Source organism: Furipterus horrens, unplaced genomic scaffold (genome assembly GCF_987537825.1).
Source record: "Furipterus horrens unplaced genomic scaffold, mFurHor1.1.pri manual_scaffold_15, whole genome shotgun sequence".
NCBI classification, from domain to species: domain Eukaryota; kingdom Metazoa; phylum Chordata; class Mammalia; order Chiroptera; family Furipteridae; genus Furipterus; species Furipterus horrens.
In genome coordinates, this window is record NW_028327185.1 from 12704050 (window position 1) to 12717456 (window position 13407).

The following is a 13407-nucleotide window of genomic DNA, read 5'->3' on the forward strand; positions in this document are numbered from 1 at the left end:
ACAGACAACGAAAGGGAAAGAAATTCTTTACTTCCTCAGAGATTGTGTTCATGAAAACTTCAAACATTCATAAGCTTAAAAAGCCAAATTCAAACATGTTTCAATCTATAAGGGTAAAAACACAAATTAATATTCATTTGACCTCTCCCACATCACTCTACCTACTGTTTCCTGAAAATAAATATTAATTAAAAAGAAGGTACAAGCCCCAAAGTACGGTCAGGATTTGTCACACGGAGTTTCTGCAGCAGTGGCTTTACACACTTGTGTGGTAACATCAGCTGTGAGGTGTGGGGCCAGTCCTTTGTTACTAATTAATAAAGTGTCAATGTTTTAAAATGCTTTACTCTTTTGGTAAACTAGAGAGGATTCAACATCACTTTGATTTATTTGCATTCACAAATGCTTTCTTGAAGAAAATATAGTAGAGTAAAAACAAATCTGGAAATGGCTCTTAATCCTGGGTATTGTCACAGGAGTATGTGATGTGATACCCTCTCAGCTGGGAATACTATTATCATTACAATGGTAACTGGGGCTTTAACATACTAATAAAAAAGTTAAGGTAAAATATTTCATTTAATAACATAATTTGTGGAGATATATCTAAAAATTAACAACTTTGACAGTAATTTAAAAATACTTCTTATTTACAGTTACAATTTACACTATTTAAAACAGGTTAAATTAAGTTGAAAGCTCAAAAAAAAGGTAAAATAAAATGTAGCATGGATAATTATTCAAGTTTAATAAGTCTTAATAAGTTATCATTAAAATCAACTTACTGGGCCTGTAACGATTGGTTTTATAATCTGAATACCAGGAGAAGAACAACGCAGTTCTGTCTTGGGTGAGCTAGCATTTATAGAGAACAAGAAAGGAAATATAAGTGAAGATGCATATAAGATTAATAAAAATTTTCTTGCTACTCTCTAAGCCTAAGAACTTCAATTGTATCTAGTAATAAAAATAAAAATATAGTAATATTTTATATCTATCCTGTTTTCAAAGTGATTTATTTTTTTTCACATCTGTTTAATGGGAAGACCTTCACATGAAATCAAAGCCTGGAATCTGAATGTCCACACTATATGAATGCGTTGTTACGTATAAATACACACACACATTGACATTCATGACAAAAATATTACCTTTTATTTTTCACAGAACAAGTTTCTGGCACACTCCACTCAGAAAATAATGTTCCTTCGTACTCTAAAGTAATCTAAAAAATAAGATAAAATAGTTTAAACAACAAATTTGCTCCAAAATATTTATCTCATTGTAGGGTTCAATTTTTCTCAGATGTAGGGTTCAATTTTCTAGGCCCTTATTATTTAAAGAAAGAATAGTTAAAATTTGATTTCTTTTAAATTATACAAAGCAATACGACAAAAGAAAAGTAACTTTTCTGAAACACTTGCAGTCTTCCCTGAAATGTATAAAAAAATAAAAAAAGATAAATGAGACATAGTCATCCTGTTTGTATCATGACACAACTTTTTAAAATATTAAATAACAAAACATTCAAAACAACACTACTTATTTTTGCCGCTTATATATTTTAGGCCTGTTATTGGAGAGAGGGATCTATATTAAGAAGATAAATGAAATGAAGGCTATAAAATAAAAATAGAAGAATGACATTGCGCTATACAATTGAGTCTAACTCTGCTGTAAGGTAATAAAAATAATACTTAAATATAGTTAAAAATTAAACACTTACAGTACTTCTGGTACTAAAAATGCGGTAGTTTGGGCTGTTAGTGGAATATCTGTGGAGGAAAAGGTCAAATATGCATATTAAACCTAATTTATCCTCTGAAGAAGAGGGATTCTATGCGCAGTCCGAGCACGCCCGGGCTGCCAAGAGCTTTACGCTTCTGCCCAAGTATCTTCCTGCAAAGCACAGCTAGGGTAGAACTGAGGATGTTCGGTGACCTCTACCCACCACTCTCAAGGGGTGTGTTAGGCTTTGCTTAGTATCTGAAGACACTAGAATGAGAAGTACAGATATTCCTCTACTTATGATGTGGTTACCTCTCAATAAACCCATTATAAGTTGAAAATACTGTAATTTGAAAAATGCATTTAATACACCTAACCTACCAAACATCATTGCTCAACCTAATCGACCTGAAAGGTGCTCAGCAAATTAACAGTAGCCTGCAGCTGGGAAAAATAATCTAACATAAAGCTTATTTTATAATAAAGTGTTGAATATATTATGTAGTTTACTATGCATATTGCTTTCACACCCCCATAAAGTCAAAAAATTCTAAATGGAACCATCGTATGTCAGGAACTGTATGTAAATACTTTCACATCTTGTTTCTGTTTTAGGATGAAAATTGCTGAAGAATATTGGCTGTATTGCCTTCACTTATAAACTCAGTTAAAATAAAATGAATCAAGATTAAAAATCCATAAAACAGGATTGCTTGTTTGAAACACTGAAGTAAAGAGCAAATTTCTGTGAGTCCTTGTTCATTATCATTTTTCCTCTATTATTCAGGGTACTTTAATTCCTGTCTATATGATCTAGCTAAAGCAGCATTGTCCAATATAAATACAATGCAAGCCACATTACAAAAGCAAGAAGAAACAAGTGAAATTGACTTCAGTAATGTATTTTGCTGGTGTATGCCTTCCCCTATGATGGCAAAGTTAAGTAATTAAAACAGATTGTATAGCCTGAAACACCTAAAATATTTACCATACAATTTGATGACCTCTGGTGTATACATGAAGTTTATAAACTCCCTGAGTTCACAGGCCATCCTTAATAATATTAGCTACTACGATTTATTTGATCCATTGTTTGCCAGGCAGGTGCTGAGGGCATGTTGGATTCAAGTCTCACAACCACCCCATCAGAGAGGTTTTCTCATCTTCTTATAGAGAAGAAAATGCAGGCTTACAAAGTTCTGTTAGAATGCCACGTTTTTGCTTTCTCACTGCTTCACTGACCTTTCCAATGGCATCTCACTATTTGACACCTGCGTGTGCTCAGTGAGGTGCCCTGGACCTTCCATCTGAAGCTTCTGTAATCGTTGGACTTATTGTTGATATTCTTACATTTTAATGTTGGAGGGCAATAATTATTGTTATAGCAAAACCTCCACTAAACAGAATATTCTCAGAGTGTGGTCTTTCTGGTTAACCATCCGTATTTTAACCTATGTTGAAAGTCTAAAATATTTTGATCCGCTTTCCAATCCAACAGTTACCTAATACCAAACAAAAACCAGACGCGCACTGAGGATCTCTCAGAACTTCAAGTACTCATTCCTCCAACCAACCCACTTTATATGGGAATTACATTTCCTTACAATTTATAACGCACTTTCTCGTAAATCATTTGGCCGCCAACGACCTAGTTATCCCAGTGAAGTGCTCCCCCATCCCCAATCTCCGGTGGCGATTTTTGGGTTCTCATTTGCCCTCCGCCACGGCAAAAGCAGAGAGTAGGAGGAGAAAACGAATTGAAGGATTCATAGGAGCTCAGCTGTCGCCTGCTTTCGTCCTCATTCACTGAAAACTTTCAGAAGAGGGCGGTGGGGCGCTGGTGCCGGTGTTCGGGGAACTGGGGGAGAGAACGTGATCTGCACGGGCGGTGGTCCCGGGACACTGGAGCGCTGGGTGGGGACCCCCGCTCGCCCCCAGGGACAACCGCGCCCACTGAACCGCGCCCGGGGCCCCTATCCACCACCGACCGGTGTCTCTACCTCCACAGAGCCGAGCCGCAGCAGCTCAGCCAGGACAGCAGCACCGCCACTCCCTGGGCTGCCATGGCGGCGCCTGGACCCTCCGCCCAACCGCCCCGGCTTCGCCTGCCCCGGCCTCGCGTTCCTCGGGGGGCGCCGGAGGAGTCCTCTGCGGCAGGCTCTGGGGCGCTCAGCGCTGCGGACCTTCGTACGGTCAGCTCACCCGACCCCAGGAAGTGCGCGTGCACCTGCCTGTCAGCTCCGGGGAGCCTGGAAGCTGGATGTTGGAGTGGAAAATCTAAACCGCATTTTAGGTAAGGCAGACAATGCTTTTTTTTTTTTTTTTGGAGTGGACTAGCAAAACCACTTTGGAGAATACGAGTTGACTGAAGGAAGATAAAACTTTTAAGTTAGTTTCTCTTTTAGCCCAAATTTTCCCCGTGACTGTACATAACCACTGCAATAGCAAATAACACACGTGCCAGTGCTTTACAGGGCGCAGACACCCCATAAATGGCTTCTAAGCTGAACAGAAGTGAACAGTAACAGGTGCTTATTGAGCACCTACTGTGTGCCCAACACTATCTTATGCACTTGAGCACAAAGAATGTAGGACAGCATTCTGGTTTACAAAGGGGTGTGTGATCTTGTGGTAAAGCCAAGATAAAAACCAAAATTATCAGTATTATAGTTTATATGTACTAAATAATCTACTGACTTATTGAATCATTGAATAAAAATAATGAAATGCTCTCTGGGGACCAATGGAGAACATGATTGTATTTATATATTTTGGGAGACACTACATTAAAAAAATCTTAACTGTTTATTTACTTTTTTTTTTTTTTTTTAGAGAGAGAGGGGAAGGAAGAAAGAGGGGGAGAGAAACATTAATGCGCGAGATACAGCGATTGGTTGCCTCTCAAAGGGCCCCAACTGGGGACTTGGCCCTAACGTAGGCATATGCCCTGACTGGAAATTGAACTGGCAACCTTTTGGTTCGCAGGCCTGCGCTCAATCCACTGAGCCATACCAGCCAGAGCTACATTTTATTTTTTAAATATATATTTATTATTTTCTTTTATTTTGTTATTTGGGAGAGACTATATTTAATGCTAGTCTATGCCTACGTGTTTTTTTTTTTTTTTTTTGCCCAAAGCAACTTTATATCAGAATTATGTCGTAGTTAATTTGTGTTGCATTTGGAAGAACATTAGATCAGCAGTAGATATACTCCAGAATCCAGCTGCATGTGAAGCGCTAACAGGAATGGAATATACATACAGAAAAAGGCTGGGCTGTTGACTCAGACTGCCTAGATAGCAATTCAGCCCTCACTAGAACAAGTTAACTTTTAAATTCTGTAAAATAAGGTTAAGATAATGTTACCTACATCATGTGGTTGTGGGAATTAAAAGAGCTAAGTACATCATAGTATCTGGCATATACTATACGACTTCCGTAATACACTCCTCCTCCCGGAGTCTTTGTTACCGAAGTGTAAAATGGGAAAGGTTAGGACTCTACTTGATCTCCAGATTTTCAGGCCGAACATCCTCTATCTTACTGCTTTATTTTTGAGTTGGCCGTTTTCGATCCCTGTCTGCATCTCTGTTCGTACTTCTAGTCCTTTATTTCCAGTTCGAAACGTATGTTCCAATTCCACCCCATTTGTATTATAAAATTCTACCCTTGTATTTTTGTACACATTCCCATCCTTTAATAAAAACAAGTCATTAAAGAATAATTTACAAACAAGCGCTTTCAGAGACTGAAACTTGCATATTGCAGATTCAAAGGCCCAGGAATAGGTCACCTCAGCCCAGAGTGTTGCATGCCGGGAGTTGTAGTCCGACGCTGGAGCACAAACCCCCGCGCCTCACCAGTTTGAAAAGCTGGAGGAAGGGAGAGTAGGCGGAGCGTTGAGCCTGTGACCGCTCGGAGCCCCGCCCCTGCCCCTTCCGCTCTCCGGGTTCGTTCAGGAGCAGCTCGCCAGGTCGCGGAAGGGGCGTGGCCTCGGCCCCGGTGGGTGTCAGTTGCGGCCACCAGGGCCCCTTCCTGCGGAGGCTCGCTGGCGCGGGGCAGTAATGGTACCCCCTTGAGTGGGCTGTGGCGGGGAGCGGGGCGGGGCCTGGCTGGAGGGCGGTGGCCCGGCGGGGGCGGGGCGGGGCCGGCCCGGCTCCTTCCTCTGCATGTGGTTAGAGGCTGCAGAGCAGTTCCGTTCTGTACTCCGCGATCCCCTGGTCTCCTTCGGGCTCTCCTCGCGTCATTGGAGCCATGGCGTTGGCCGAGCCCAGCCCCGCGGCATCCTCCCTGCCCAACGGTGACTGCGGCCGCCCCAGGGCGCGGCCCGGAGGGAACCGGGTGACGGTCGTGCTCGGCGCACAGTGGGGCGACGAAGGCAAGGGGAAGGTGGTGGATCTGCTGGCGCAGGACGCCGACATCGTGTGCCGCTGCCAGGTGAGGCGACCGGGCTCTTACGGAAAGCCGGGCCCGGGAGATCGGGCCCAGAACCCGGGTCCTCTGTCCAAAACAGTGTCACCTTGAGCTTTTCTCCTCTTGCTGGGAGCCACAGCGACATGGAGAAATGGCGGGAGGTCGGAGACCCCTGCCCCAGGGCTTGGGTTGCGCGGTCGGGGCGGCTCTGGAGGAAACTGCGGTTGACCGGGAGCCTTTGAGAGATGCGCGATGCCTGGGGAGTAGCAGTTTTCGGTCTGGGGACCAGTGCTCAGCCCCAGGACTGGGGCCAGCGCAGGGATGGATGCGGTCCGAGTTTGAGCTACAGCCGCCCGAGGCCTGCGCCTGACTTCAGGCGGGGACCGAGCGGGAGGCATCCTTCTTCCCATCACGCACCCAGGGGAATCGAGTGGGAGCGGATTGTTCCGCGACGCCCCGAAATCCAGACTCACCGTTTCCCCCACCTACAGGCCTGGAGCTACCAGATCGCAGCTTCCTCCCTTCCACTTTGTTGACATGAGATCCCAGCCCTGGGCTTTGGACTAGTTAATGGCCCCGTTGTTTTACTCCGAGCCCTGTATATTAACATTAAAGGGAGATCATTTTTACTTGTTGGCCCCAGAGGACGGAATCCCAGTTCTTTTACGAGCGAGGCAAGTAAATACACGGACGTTCCATCTGTTATTTAGAAATATTTGCATTGTTACGCTCACAAGGAAAGTGAACTTTCTGGAAATAGAATGGTAATTACTTCCTACCGAGAGACACGTGGTTTTCAGTGTAAGCTTTCTTCCTATTTGTTCTTTGCTTTGAAGCAGCCTAGAGGCCTGGCCCTGTAAAGGCTCTTAGATAACTATTACCAATTTCAAAACTAGAAATAGTTGAGCAATAACCAGTAATTGTAATGTAATATTTGAAGTTAATTGCTGTCAAGTTCGCAAAATGTTTCTTCTTCATGAACATGCATAACATAGTATGATGCTGCCGTGCTATGTGTGTTCTAACAAATTAGCAGGCCCACTCGATGGGAAGCTTTCTACCTAAAATTGAATAAATACCATTTGAGCATGTAGAAACAAGGTAGAAAAAGCTAGCTACCAATATTCTGACTTATCTTGTTGTTTTTTTCCTGCATCCAGAAGTCCACCCTGCTCATTCCTCGGCTAAGATAGCAGTTACCCAGTCCGCTCAGTATGACTACTAGCACCTCTGCCTCCATTCCAAGCTTCTGTTCTGCCGCATCTCCCTTCCTTAATGACACTCCTAAAGGTGCCAGCTTTGAAGTGCTGCTCCAGGAGTCCAGCCTTCACCTTGCTTTTGTCTTCAAAATAGATCTGGCTGTGCTGTTGGGAAAGAAGTTTGAGATGTGTTTGCGGACATCTTTGCTGGGTGGAAGGGGAGCCAGCCCGAGGGCCTGCTTCTCCTTTCCTCTCCCTCCTGACCATCTTCCTTATCTGGAAATAATAGTCCTCAGGTGGAGCTGCGTTATGGCTTGTAAGAAAGTTTTGGGAATGTTATCATTATAACGTTTATTTGTACCCCTTTGACAAATAATAGAATGAGTTTGTAGATTGGAGAGATTGCTGTTACTGTGAGAGTCGTCTTGAAGGAAGTCATGGACCAATCTGCCCTGATGCCCTTGGAAAGTCTAGAGAGAGGCCATTGAGAAGAAGCCAAGTTTGCCTTTAAAAATGTTAGCTGAAGATAGAGGAGAAACATAAACAGACTTGTTAGGCAGGCTTTCCTCCCTTGTAAACCTTTGACTTAATGCCTGCCTTCTATAATTCTAAAATCTTTATATTCAGTGCCTTTTAGGAGCTCATATTTTGAGCTTAAATAGCCTTGTTGGATGATTCAAGTTTTGTGTATTATTGAAAATATGTACTTTGTTACAATTTAATATTTTTTGTATTCATCCCATAAACTCAACAGTGTTGTTTCTCTAGAAGTGGAACTTATGTCATGTATCCATATTTCAACAATGTGGGAATGTGCCCACATGGAACATAGAGTCTAGTGGACAACTGTGGTGGAAATAGAGATTGCCAGGGTGAGGATGGAGAAGGTTGCTAGGACAGGTTTTTCAAAAGGTTAAAGAGAATAGGAAGGCCTCTTTCTGGTAGCACAAAAGTAGTTTTGTTAGGAAGCCTATTACTGCTTTCCCCCCTAAGTCCTCTTAAAGTCAACTATTATACTTTATCTCCTCCCCTTTGTTGAGTAGAAACTACAGAGATTTTTAACTATTGCAGTTTATACCTTGCCTTAAGCTAAAGCTTGTCTGTTGTTCTTGGGGAAAGCGACCTTGTAGTCTTGGTTACAATACAGACATGAAGTTGCCTGTGATCAGGAATGGCTAGAACAGAACTGCCTTTTTTTACGTTCCCCTGCCGCCCCCCCCCCCCCCCAGGGTTTTAAAGTTAATATAAAGAGAAAATATTAACTAAATTTAATTATAAAGGGAAAGTGTATACTGTCATTTATATATAAAAGCTTGCCATGAAAGTAAAATCAATGGAAAAAATGTTAATTTGTGGCTAGAGGCTAGTATCTGCCAACCAGCTATTAATAGGTGATAAAGAAGGGTAAAAGACATACCAGCAGCAAACAGACTTTCTCTTTGAAATAATCAGAAACATTTTAAAAAGTTATTTAATGCCTTGACATTATACAGCTAAAATGATTATTTCCCAAATCACTTACCATTATTTTGGAGATGGTAGGGAATTCACATTTAAGGTAACCCATTCTTTCAAGTTTATAATAATTGCTATTTCTGTGTCTACTGGCTATCAGGGTTGCTTTCTATATGCATGTTTATAGTATTTCCCAAGAACCTAAGTGTACGTATACCAGTTTTTTGTTTTTTTTAAATACTTGGTTAAAACTTGCTCTCTTGGATTACTGTGCTTTGCCTACTAGTGACACAAGTTTTCTCAAGAGGAGGATTTGTTTCTTTTTTGTTTTCTTCCATAGCACCTAGTAACTATGTGAGGCAGAGAGGAAGTAAATACTCAATATTTATTGGGTGACTGGATCACCCCAGGAAATCTCTTTGAAATCACTAGTTTAACACTGTCTTTAAATTACTTTAACACTCCCTGGATAATTTCACTGACTGTTAGAATGAGTTTAAAGTGGAATCCCCCACATTCCTTGGATTAATTTAGTATATGAACTAGTATGTTTTTACATTGTACCATTATGTTCAAAGGCGTTAATTGTTATATTAAGGGCTTATCTCTTGTATCTATGAGAAAATAGATAACTGATCATTTCTTTTTGGCCTGTTTTGCTCAGCATGTATCAGTTGAATACCATGCAATTAGAGTAAATAGTTTTTCTCTGCTGAGGACAGTAGATCATAAAGTCTGGTTTATGTGGATGTCCCAAGGTGTTTGCTATTTAAGCCTATTTTAATATTTAAGCCATCATCTCTATTTTTAAGGCATAAAATTTTAAATTATGTGGGGTCATCTTAGTAGTGTCTGACCAATATTATTTGTTTTTTAAGTGGTGGGAATGGGTGGGTTACTTGGATAGTTTCAAGTATCTGTAGGAAAAGCTGTTGTCTAGAACAAATCTAGAATGAACTGGTAAACTGATATATACTTAATAGCTTACTTATTATAACTGGATACAAATGTAGCTGTATTACCCTTTGGGGGGGACTATGTCAGATTTTGATGCCAAATATTAGGGTGGGAGAGCTACATACGAATAAGTGAAGATTGGTGATTGTTAGAATACTTTTATCAATGGGAAATTCAATATTGCCTAGTGAAGGCAGTTGAAAAGAACAGTAAATAGGGGACAGTGCCCATGGCTACTATGACTCCAAAATGGGCTGGTTCCTTATAGTGAACCAACTTTTAGTCATCTTTAATTCCATGTGTTATAATTCCTGTTTAAAAAATAGGGGTCCCATGAAATTTTTAAAAACAGAGTTTTTGTCTGTATCAAACTTTTCCTTGGTGAGAGAAAACTTTTGACTTGACATCTGCCATTCAATTTCACTGTGTGTTTAAGAAAAAATTCATAAATGTAATGATTAAGTGAGTTTCTTTCAGGCCTTTACAAAGAGTTGCTTGGCACCATTGGTTTATGCATTTTTTTTGGTTGCATTGTCTGATCCTCCTACCCGAGTCCCTAGTCATCTCTGATCCTCTCTCAGTAGGTGTTGATAATAGTTTGGAACCTAGAGTCTAAAGCTTCTTAATTAGGAATGTGAGATCCTCCAAGGCAAAGCCCCCCTTTCCACTCCATCACGAGTTGTTTCATAATGGTGATTTAAGTTATAAAATATACAGGCACCTGAGATTTTTCTCTCTTGCGTGACATCTATCTGTGTATGAAACTGTAAGGGAGAGGGGGTATCTTAAGCCTTTAGAAGAGAACTGAGCGGTGCACTTGAATGTCTTTGCTAAAAGGACATTCAGATACCCTGTATATGTTTTCCCGTCTAGTGTGTCTGGTTACTGTTGAACAGTTTAATTTGATCAACTTACCGGTAGTAACTTAACCTGTTCTACTCTAAAATAATAAGCTAATTGCAATTATCAGAGTGTTTTCACAATAGAAAAGCCATCCTTGTTTATAATTACTTTATTGCTGCGGATTGACAAGTGTTTTGGTTTTGGCAATAGTGGAATGTCTCGTCTGGAAAGAGAGACACAGGCACAGTCTTACAGTTTTTACCAGAAAGCAGCACAGGTAATAAGCATTGAGGCAAAGGATTGTTACATTCCTAAGAAGCTTGAAGACTTTCGACAGAAAAATAGGAACCTTTTGTTGTTGTTGCTGGAATAGTTCAAAGGCATTGGGTTTGAGGCATTGCTGTTCTCTGCTATAATTCATAGACGATTATAGGAAAAACTGACTTCCTGTGGCAAATATTAGATATATTGTATTGTCTTATTGGATTTCATGTTTATGTATATGTGTGTGTGTGTGTATATTTCTTTCATTTTGTATTGGTTTCAGGTATACAGCTTAGTGGTTAGATAATCATATACTTTAGATAGTGGCCCCCTTAATATTTCCAGTACCCAGTTGGTATCATACATAGTTATTGCAATATTATTGACTATATTTCCTATATTTTATTTTCTTCCCTGTGACTGTTTTGTAACCACCAATTTGTGCTTCTTAGTCTCTTCACCTTTTTCACCCAGCCCCCCATCCCTACTCCTCTCTGGCAACCACCTGTTTTTTCTCCGTGTATATGAGTCTGTTTCAATTTTGTTTGTTTATTTATTTTGCTGTTTAGATTCCACATCTAAGTGAAATCATATGGTGTTTGTCTTGCTCTGACTGACTTAATTCACTGAGCACAATACCCTCTAGGTCCATCTGTGCTGTTGCAAATGGTAAGATTTCATTCTTTTTTATGACTGAGTAGTATTCCATTGTTTATATATGTACCACAGCTTTTTTATCCACTTGTCTGTTGATGGGCACTTGGGTTGCTTCCATAGCTTGACTATTGAAAATAATGCTGCAGTGAATATAGCTGTGCATATATTTTTTTGAATTAGTGTTTTGGGTTTCTTCAGATAAGTCCCCAGAAGTGGAATCGCTGGGTCGTAAGGCAGATTTCTTCTCATTTTGTTCTGTTTTGTTTTATTTGAGGAAACGCCGTACTGATTTTTATTGTGACTGCATCAATTTGCATTTCTACCAACAGTGCATGAGAGTTCCCTTTTATTTAAGTCCTCACTGATACTTCTTTGTGGATTTAATGATAGCCATTCTGACAGGTGTGAGGTGATATCTCATTGTGGTTTTAATTTGCACATCTCTGATGGTTAGTGATGCTTGAGCATCTTTTCATGTCTATTGGCCCTCCGTATGTCCTCTTTGGATAAGTGTCTATTCAGATCCTTTGCCCATTTTTTAATTGGATTGCTTGTTGTTGTTTTTTTGTGTTAAGTTGTAAGTGTTCTTTATAAATTTTGGATATTAGCCCCTTATTAGATAGATGTATCTTTGGCAACTATGTTCTCCCATGCAGTAGGTTGTCTCTTCATTTTGTTGGTGGTTTCCTTTGCTGTGCAAAACCTTTTTAGTGTGATATAATCCCATTTGTTTATTTTCTTTTGTTTCCCTTGCCCTAGGAAATATACCAGAAAAAAATATTGCTAGGAGAAATGTGAGAGATTGCATTGCCTAGGTTTTCTTCTAGGAGTTTTATGGTTTTGGGTCTTACATTTAAGTCTGTAGTCCAGTTTGAGTTTATTCTCATATATGGCATAAGAAGGTGGTCTAGTTTCTTCTTCTTCTTCTCCTTCTTCTTCTTCTTCCTCTTCCTCTTCCTCTTCTTCCTCTTTTTCCCCTTCTCCTCCTTCTCCTCCTCCTCCTCCTCTTCCTCCTCCTTCTCCTTCTTCTTTTTTGCGAGTATCTGTAAAGTTTTCCCAGAACCATTTATTGATGAGTGTCTTTACTGCACTGTGTGTTCTTGCCTCCTTTGTTAAGTATTAATTGACCATGTAGTTGTGGGTTTATTTCTGGGCTCTCTACTCTGTTCCATTCATCTATATGTCTTTTAATGCTGGTACTATGTTGAGACTGATCTCTTGATCGATGTTCATTTTGAGCTGTATGATTGCAGTACAGTGGCCATGTATTCAGAGCAAAAAGGAAAAGAGATGACACATAGACTTTCAGAGGCCTGAGAAATGCCTCTGGGCTAGTGCTTGAAATTGTTAGCCCTGGACACTGGGGCCTCCACTGTTGCTGGAAAAGACACCATTGTTTCAGGTTTATAACACTGTCCTAGCAGGAGCTCACTTTGCTGGGGGAGTGATTTGGGAAGAGAAAGACAGAATAGCAGATTTACTTAAGGATTAGGAGTCAGTTTTGCAGACTAATGTTATTTTATTACCTTCCAAACTTGATTTTTTTAAAATTGCCTCTGGACTTTTGGAGCTTCTTAGTTAGAAATTTACACATATCAACATTTCCTGGTCCAAACTTTTATTCCACAGTTGGCCTGGACAGCCTCTGGCTCTTTGGAGTCATGGGGAAAAAATTCAAAAACACCTGTCTTCTGACTTTTGTAAGCTTAAAATCAAACAGGGAAGCAAAAGCTACATGGAAAAACTGAGAACAGTACAAAATAACTAAATACTATTGTATCATCCCTGATACAGCAGTGCCATGGGTTAGAGTTTTGTTCCTGACAGCATAAATATTCCAATTTAGAAATTAATCATTTTTATGTTTATCATCAGTGCAAAATGTGAAT

At 40.4% G+C, this 13407-nt stretch overlaps 2 protein-coding genes across 2 annotated transcripts in view; one reads left to right on the forward strand and one right to left on the reverse strand.

Annotated features, from left to right (window-relative positions):
• The window catches only part of CATSPERE (catsper channel auxiliary subunit epsilon), a 54872-nt gene extending 50975 nt beyond the window's left edge, over nucleotides 1-3897 (reverse strand). The window contains exons 1-4 of the mRNA XM_090263372.1: nucleotides 3729-3897; nucleotides 1727-1775; nucleotides 1152-1225; nucleotides 786-855 (exon numbers count right to left, since the gene is read on the reverse strand). Of these exons, the coding sequence (XP_090119498.1) occupies nucleotides 786-855; nucleotides 1152-1225; nucleotides 1727-1775; nucleotides 3729-3793 (258 nt within the window). The 5' untranslated portion in view covers nucleotides 3794-3897. The remainder of the gene's footprint in view (nucleotides 1-785; nucleotides 856-1151; nucleotides 1226-1726; nucleotides 1776-3728) is intronic.
• Nucleotides 3898-5924: 2027 nt separating this feature from the next.
• Nucleotides 5925-13407, forward strand: part of ADSS2 (adenylosuccinate synthase 2) — a 37215-nt gene continuing 29732 nt past the window's right edge. The window contains exon 1 of the mRNA XM_090263257.1: nucleotides 5925-6167. Within this exon, the coding sequence (XP_090119383.1) occupies nucleotides 5985-6167 (183 nt within the window). The 5' untranslated portion in view covers nucleotides 5925-5984. The remainder of the gene's footprint in view (nucleotides 6168-13407) is intronic.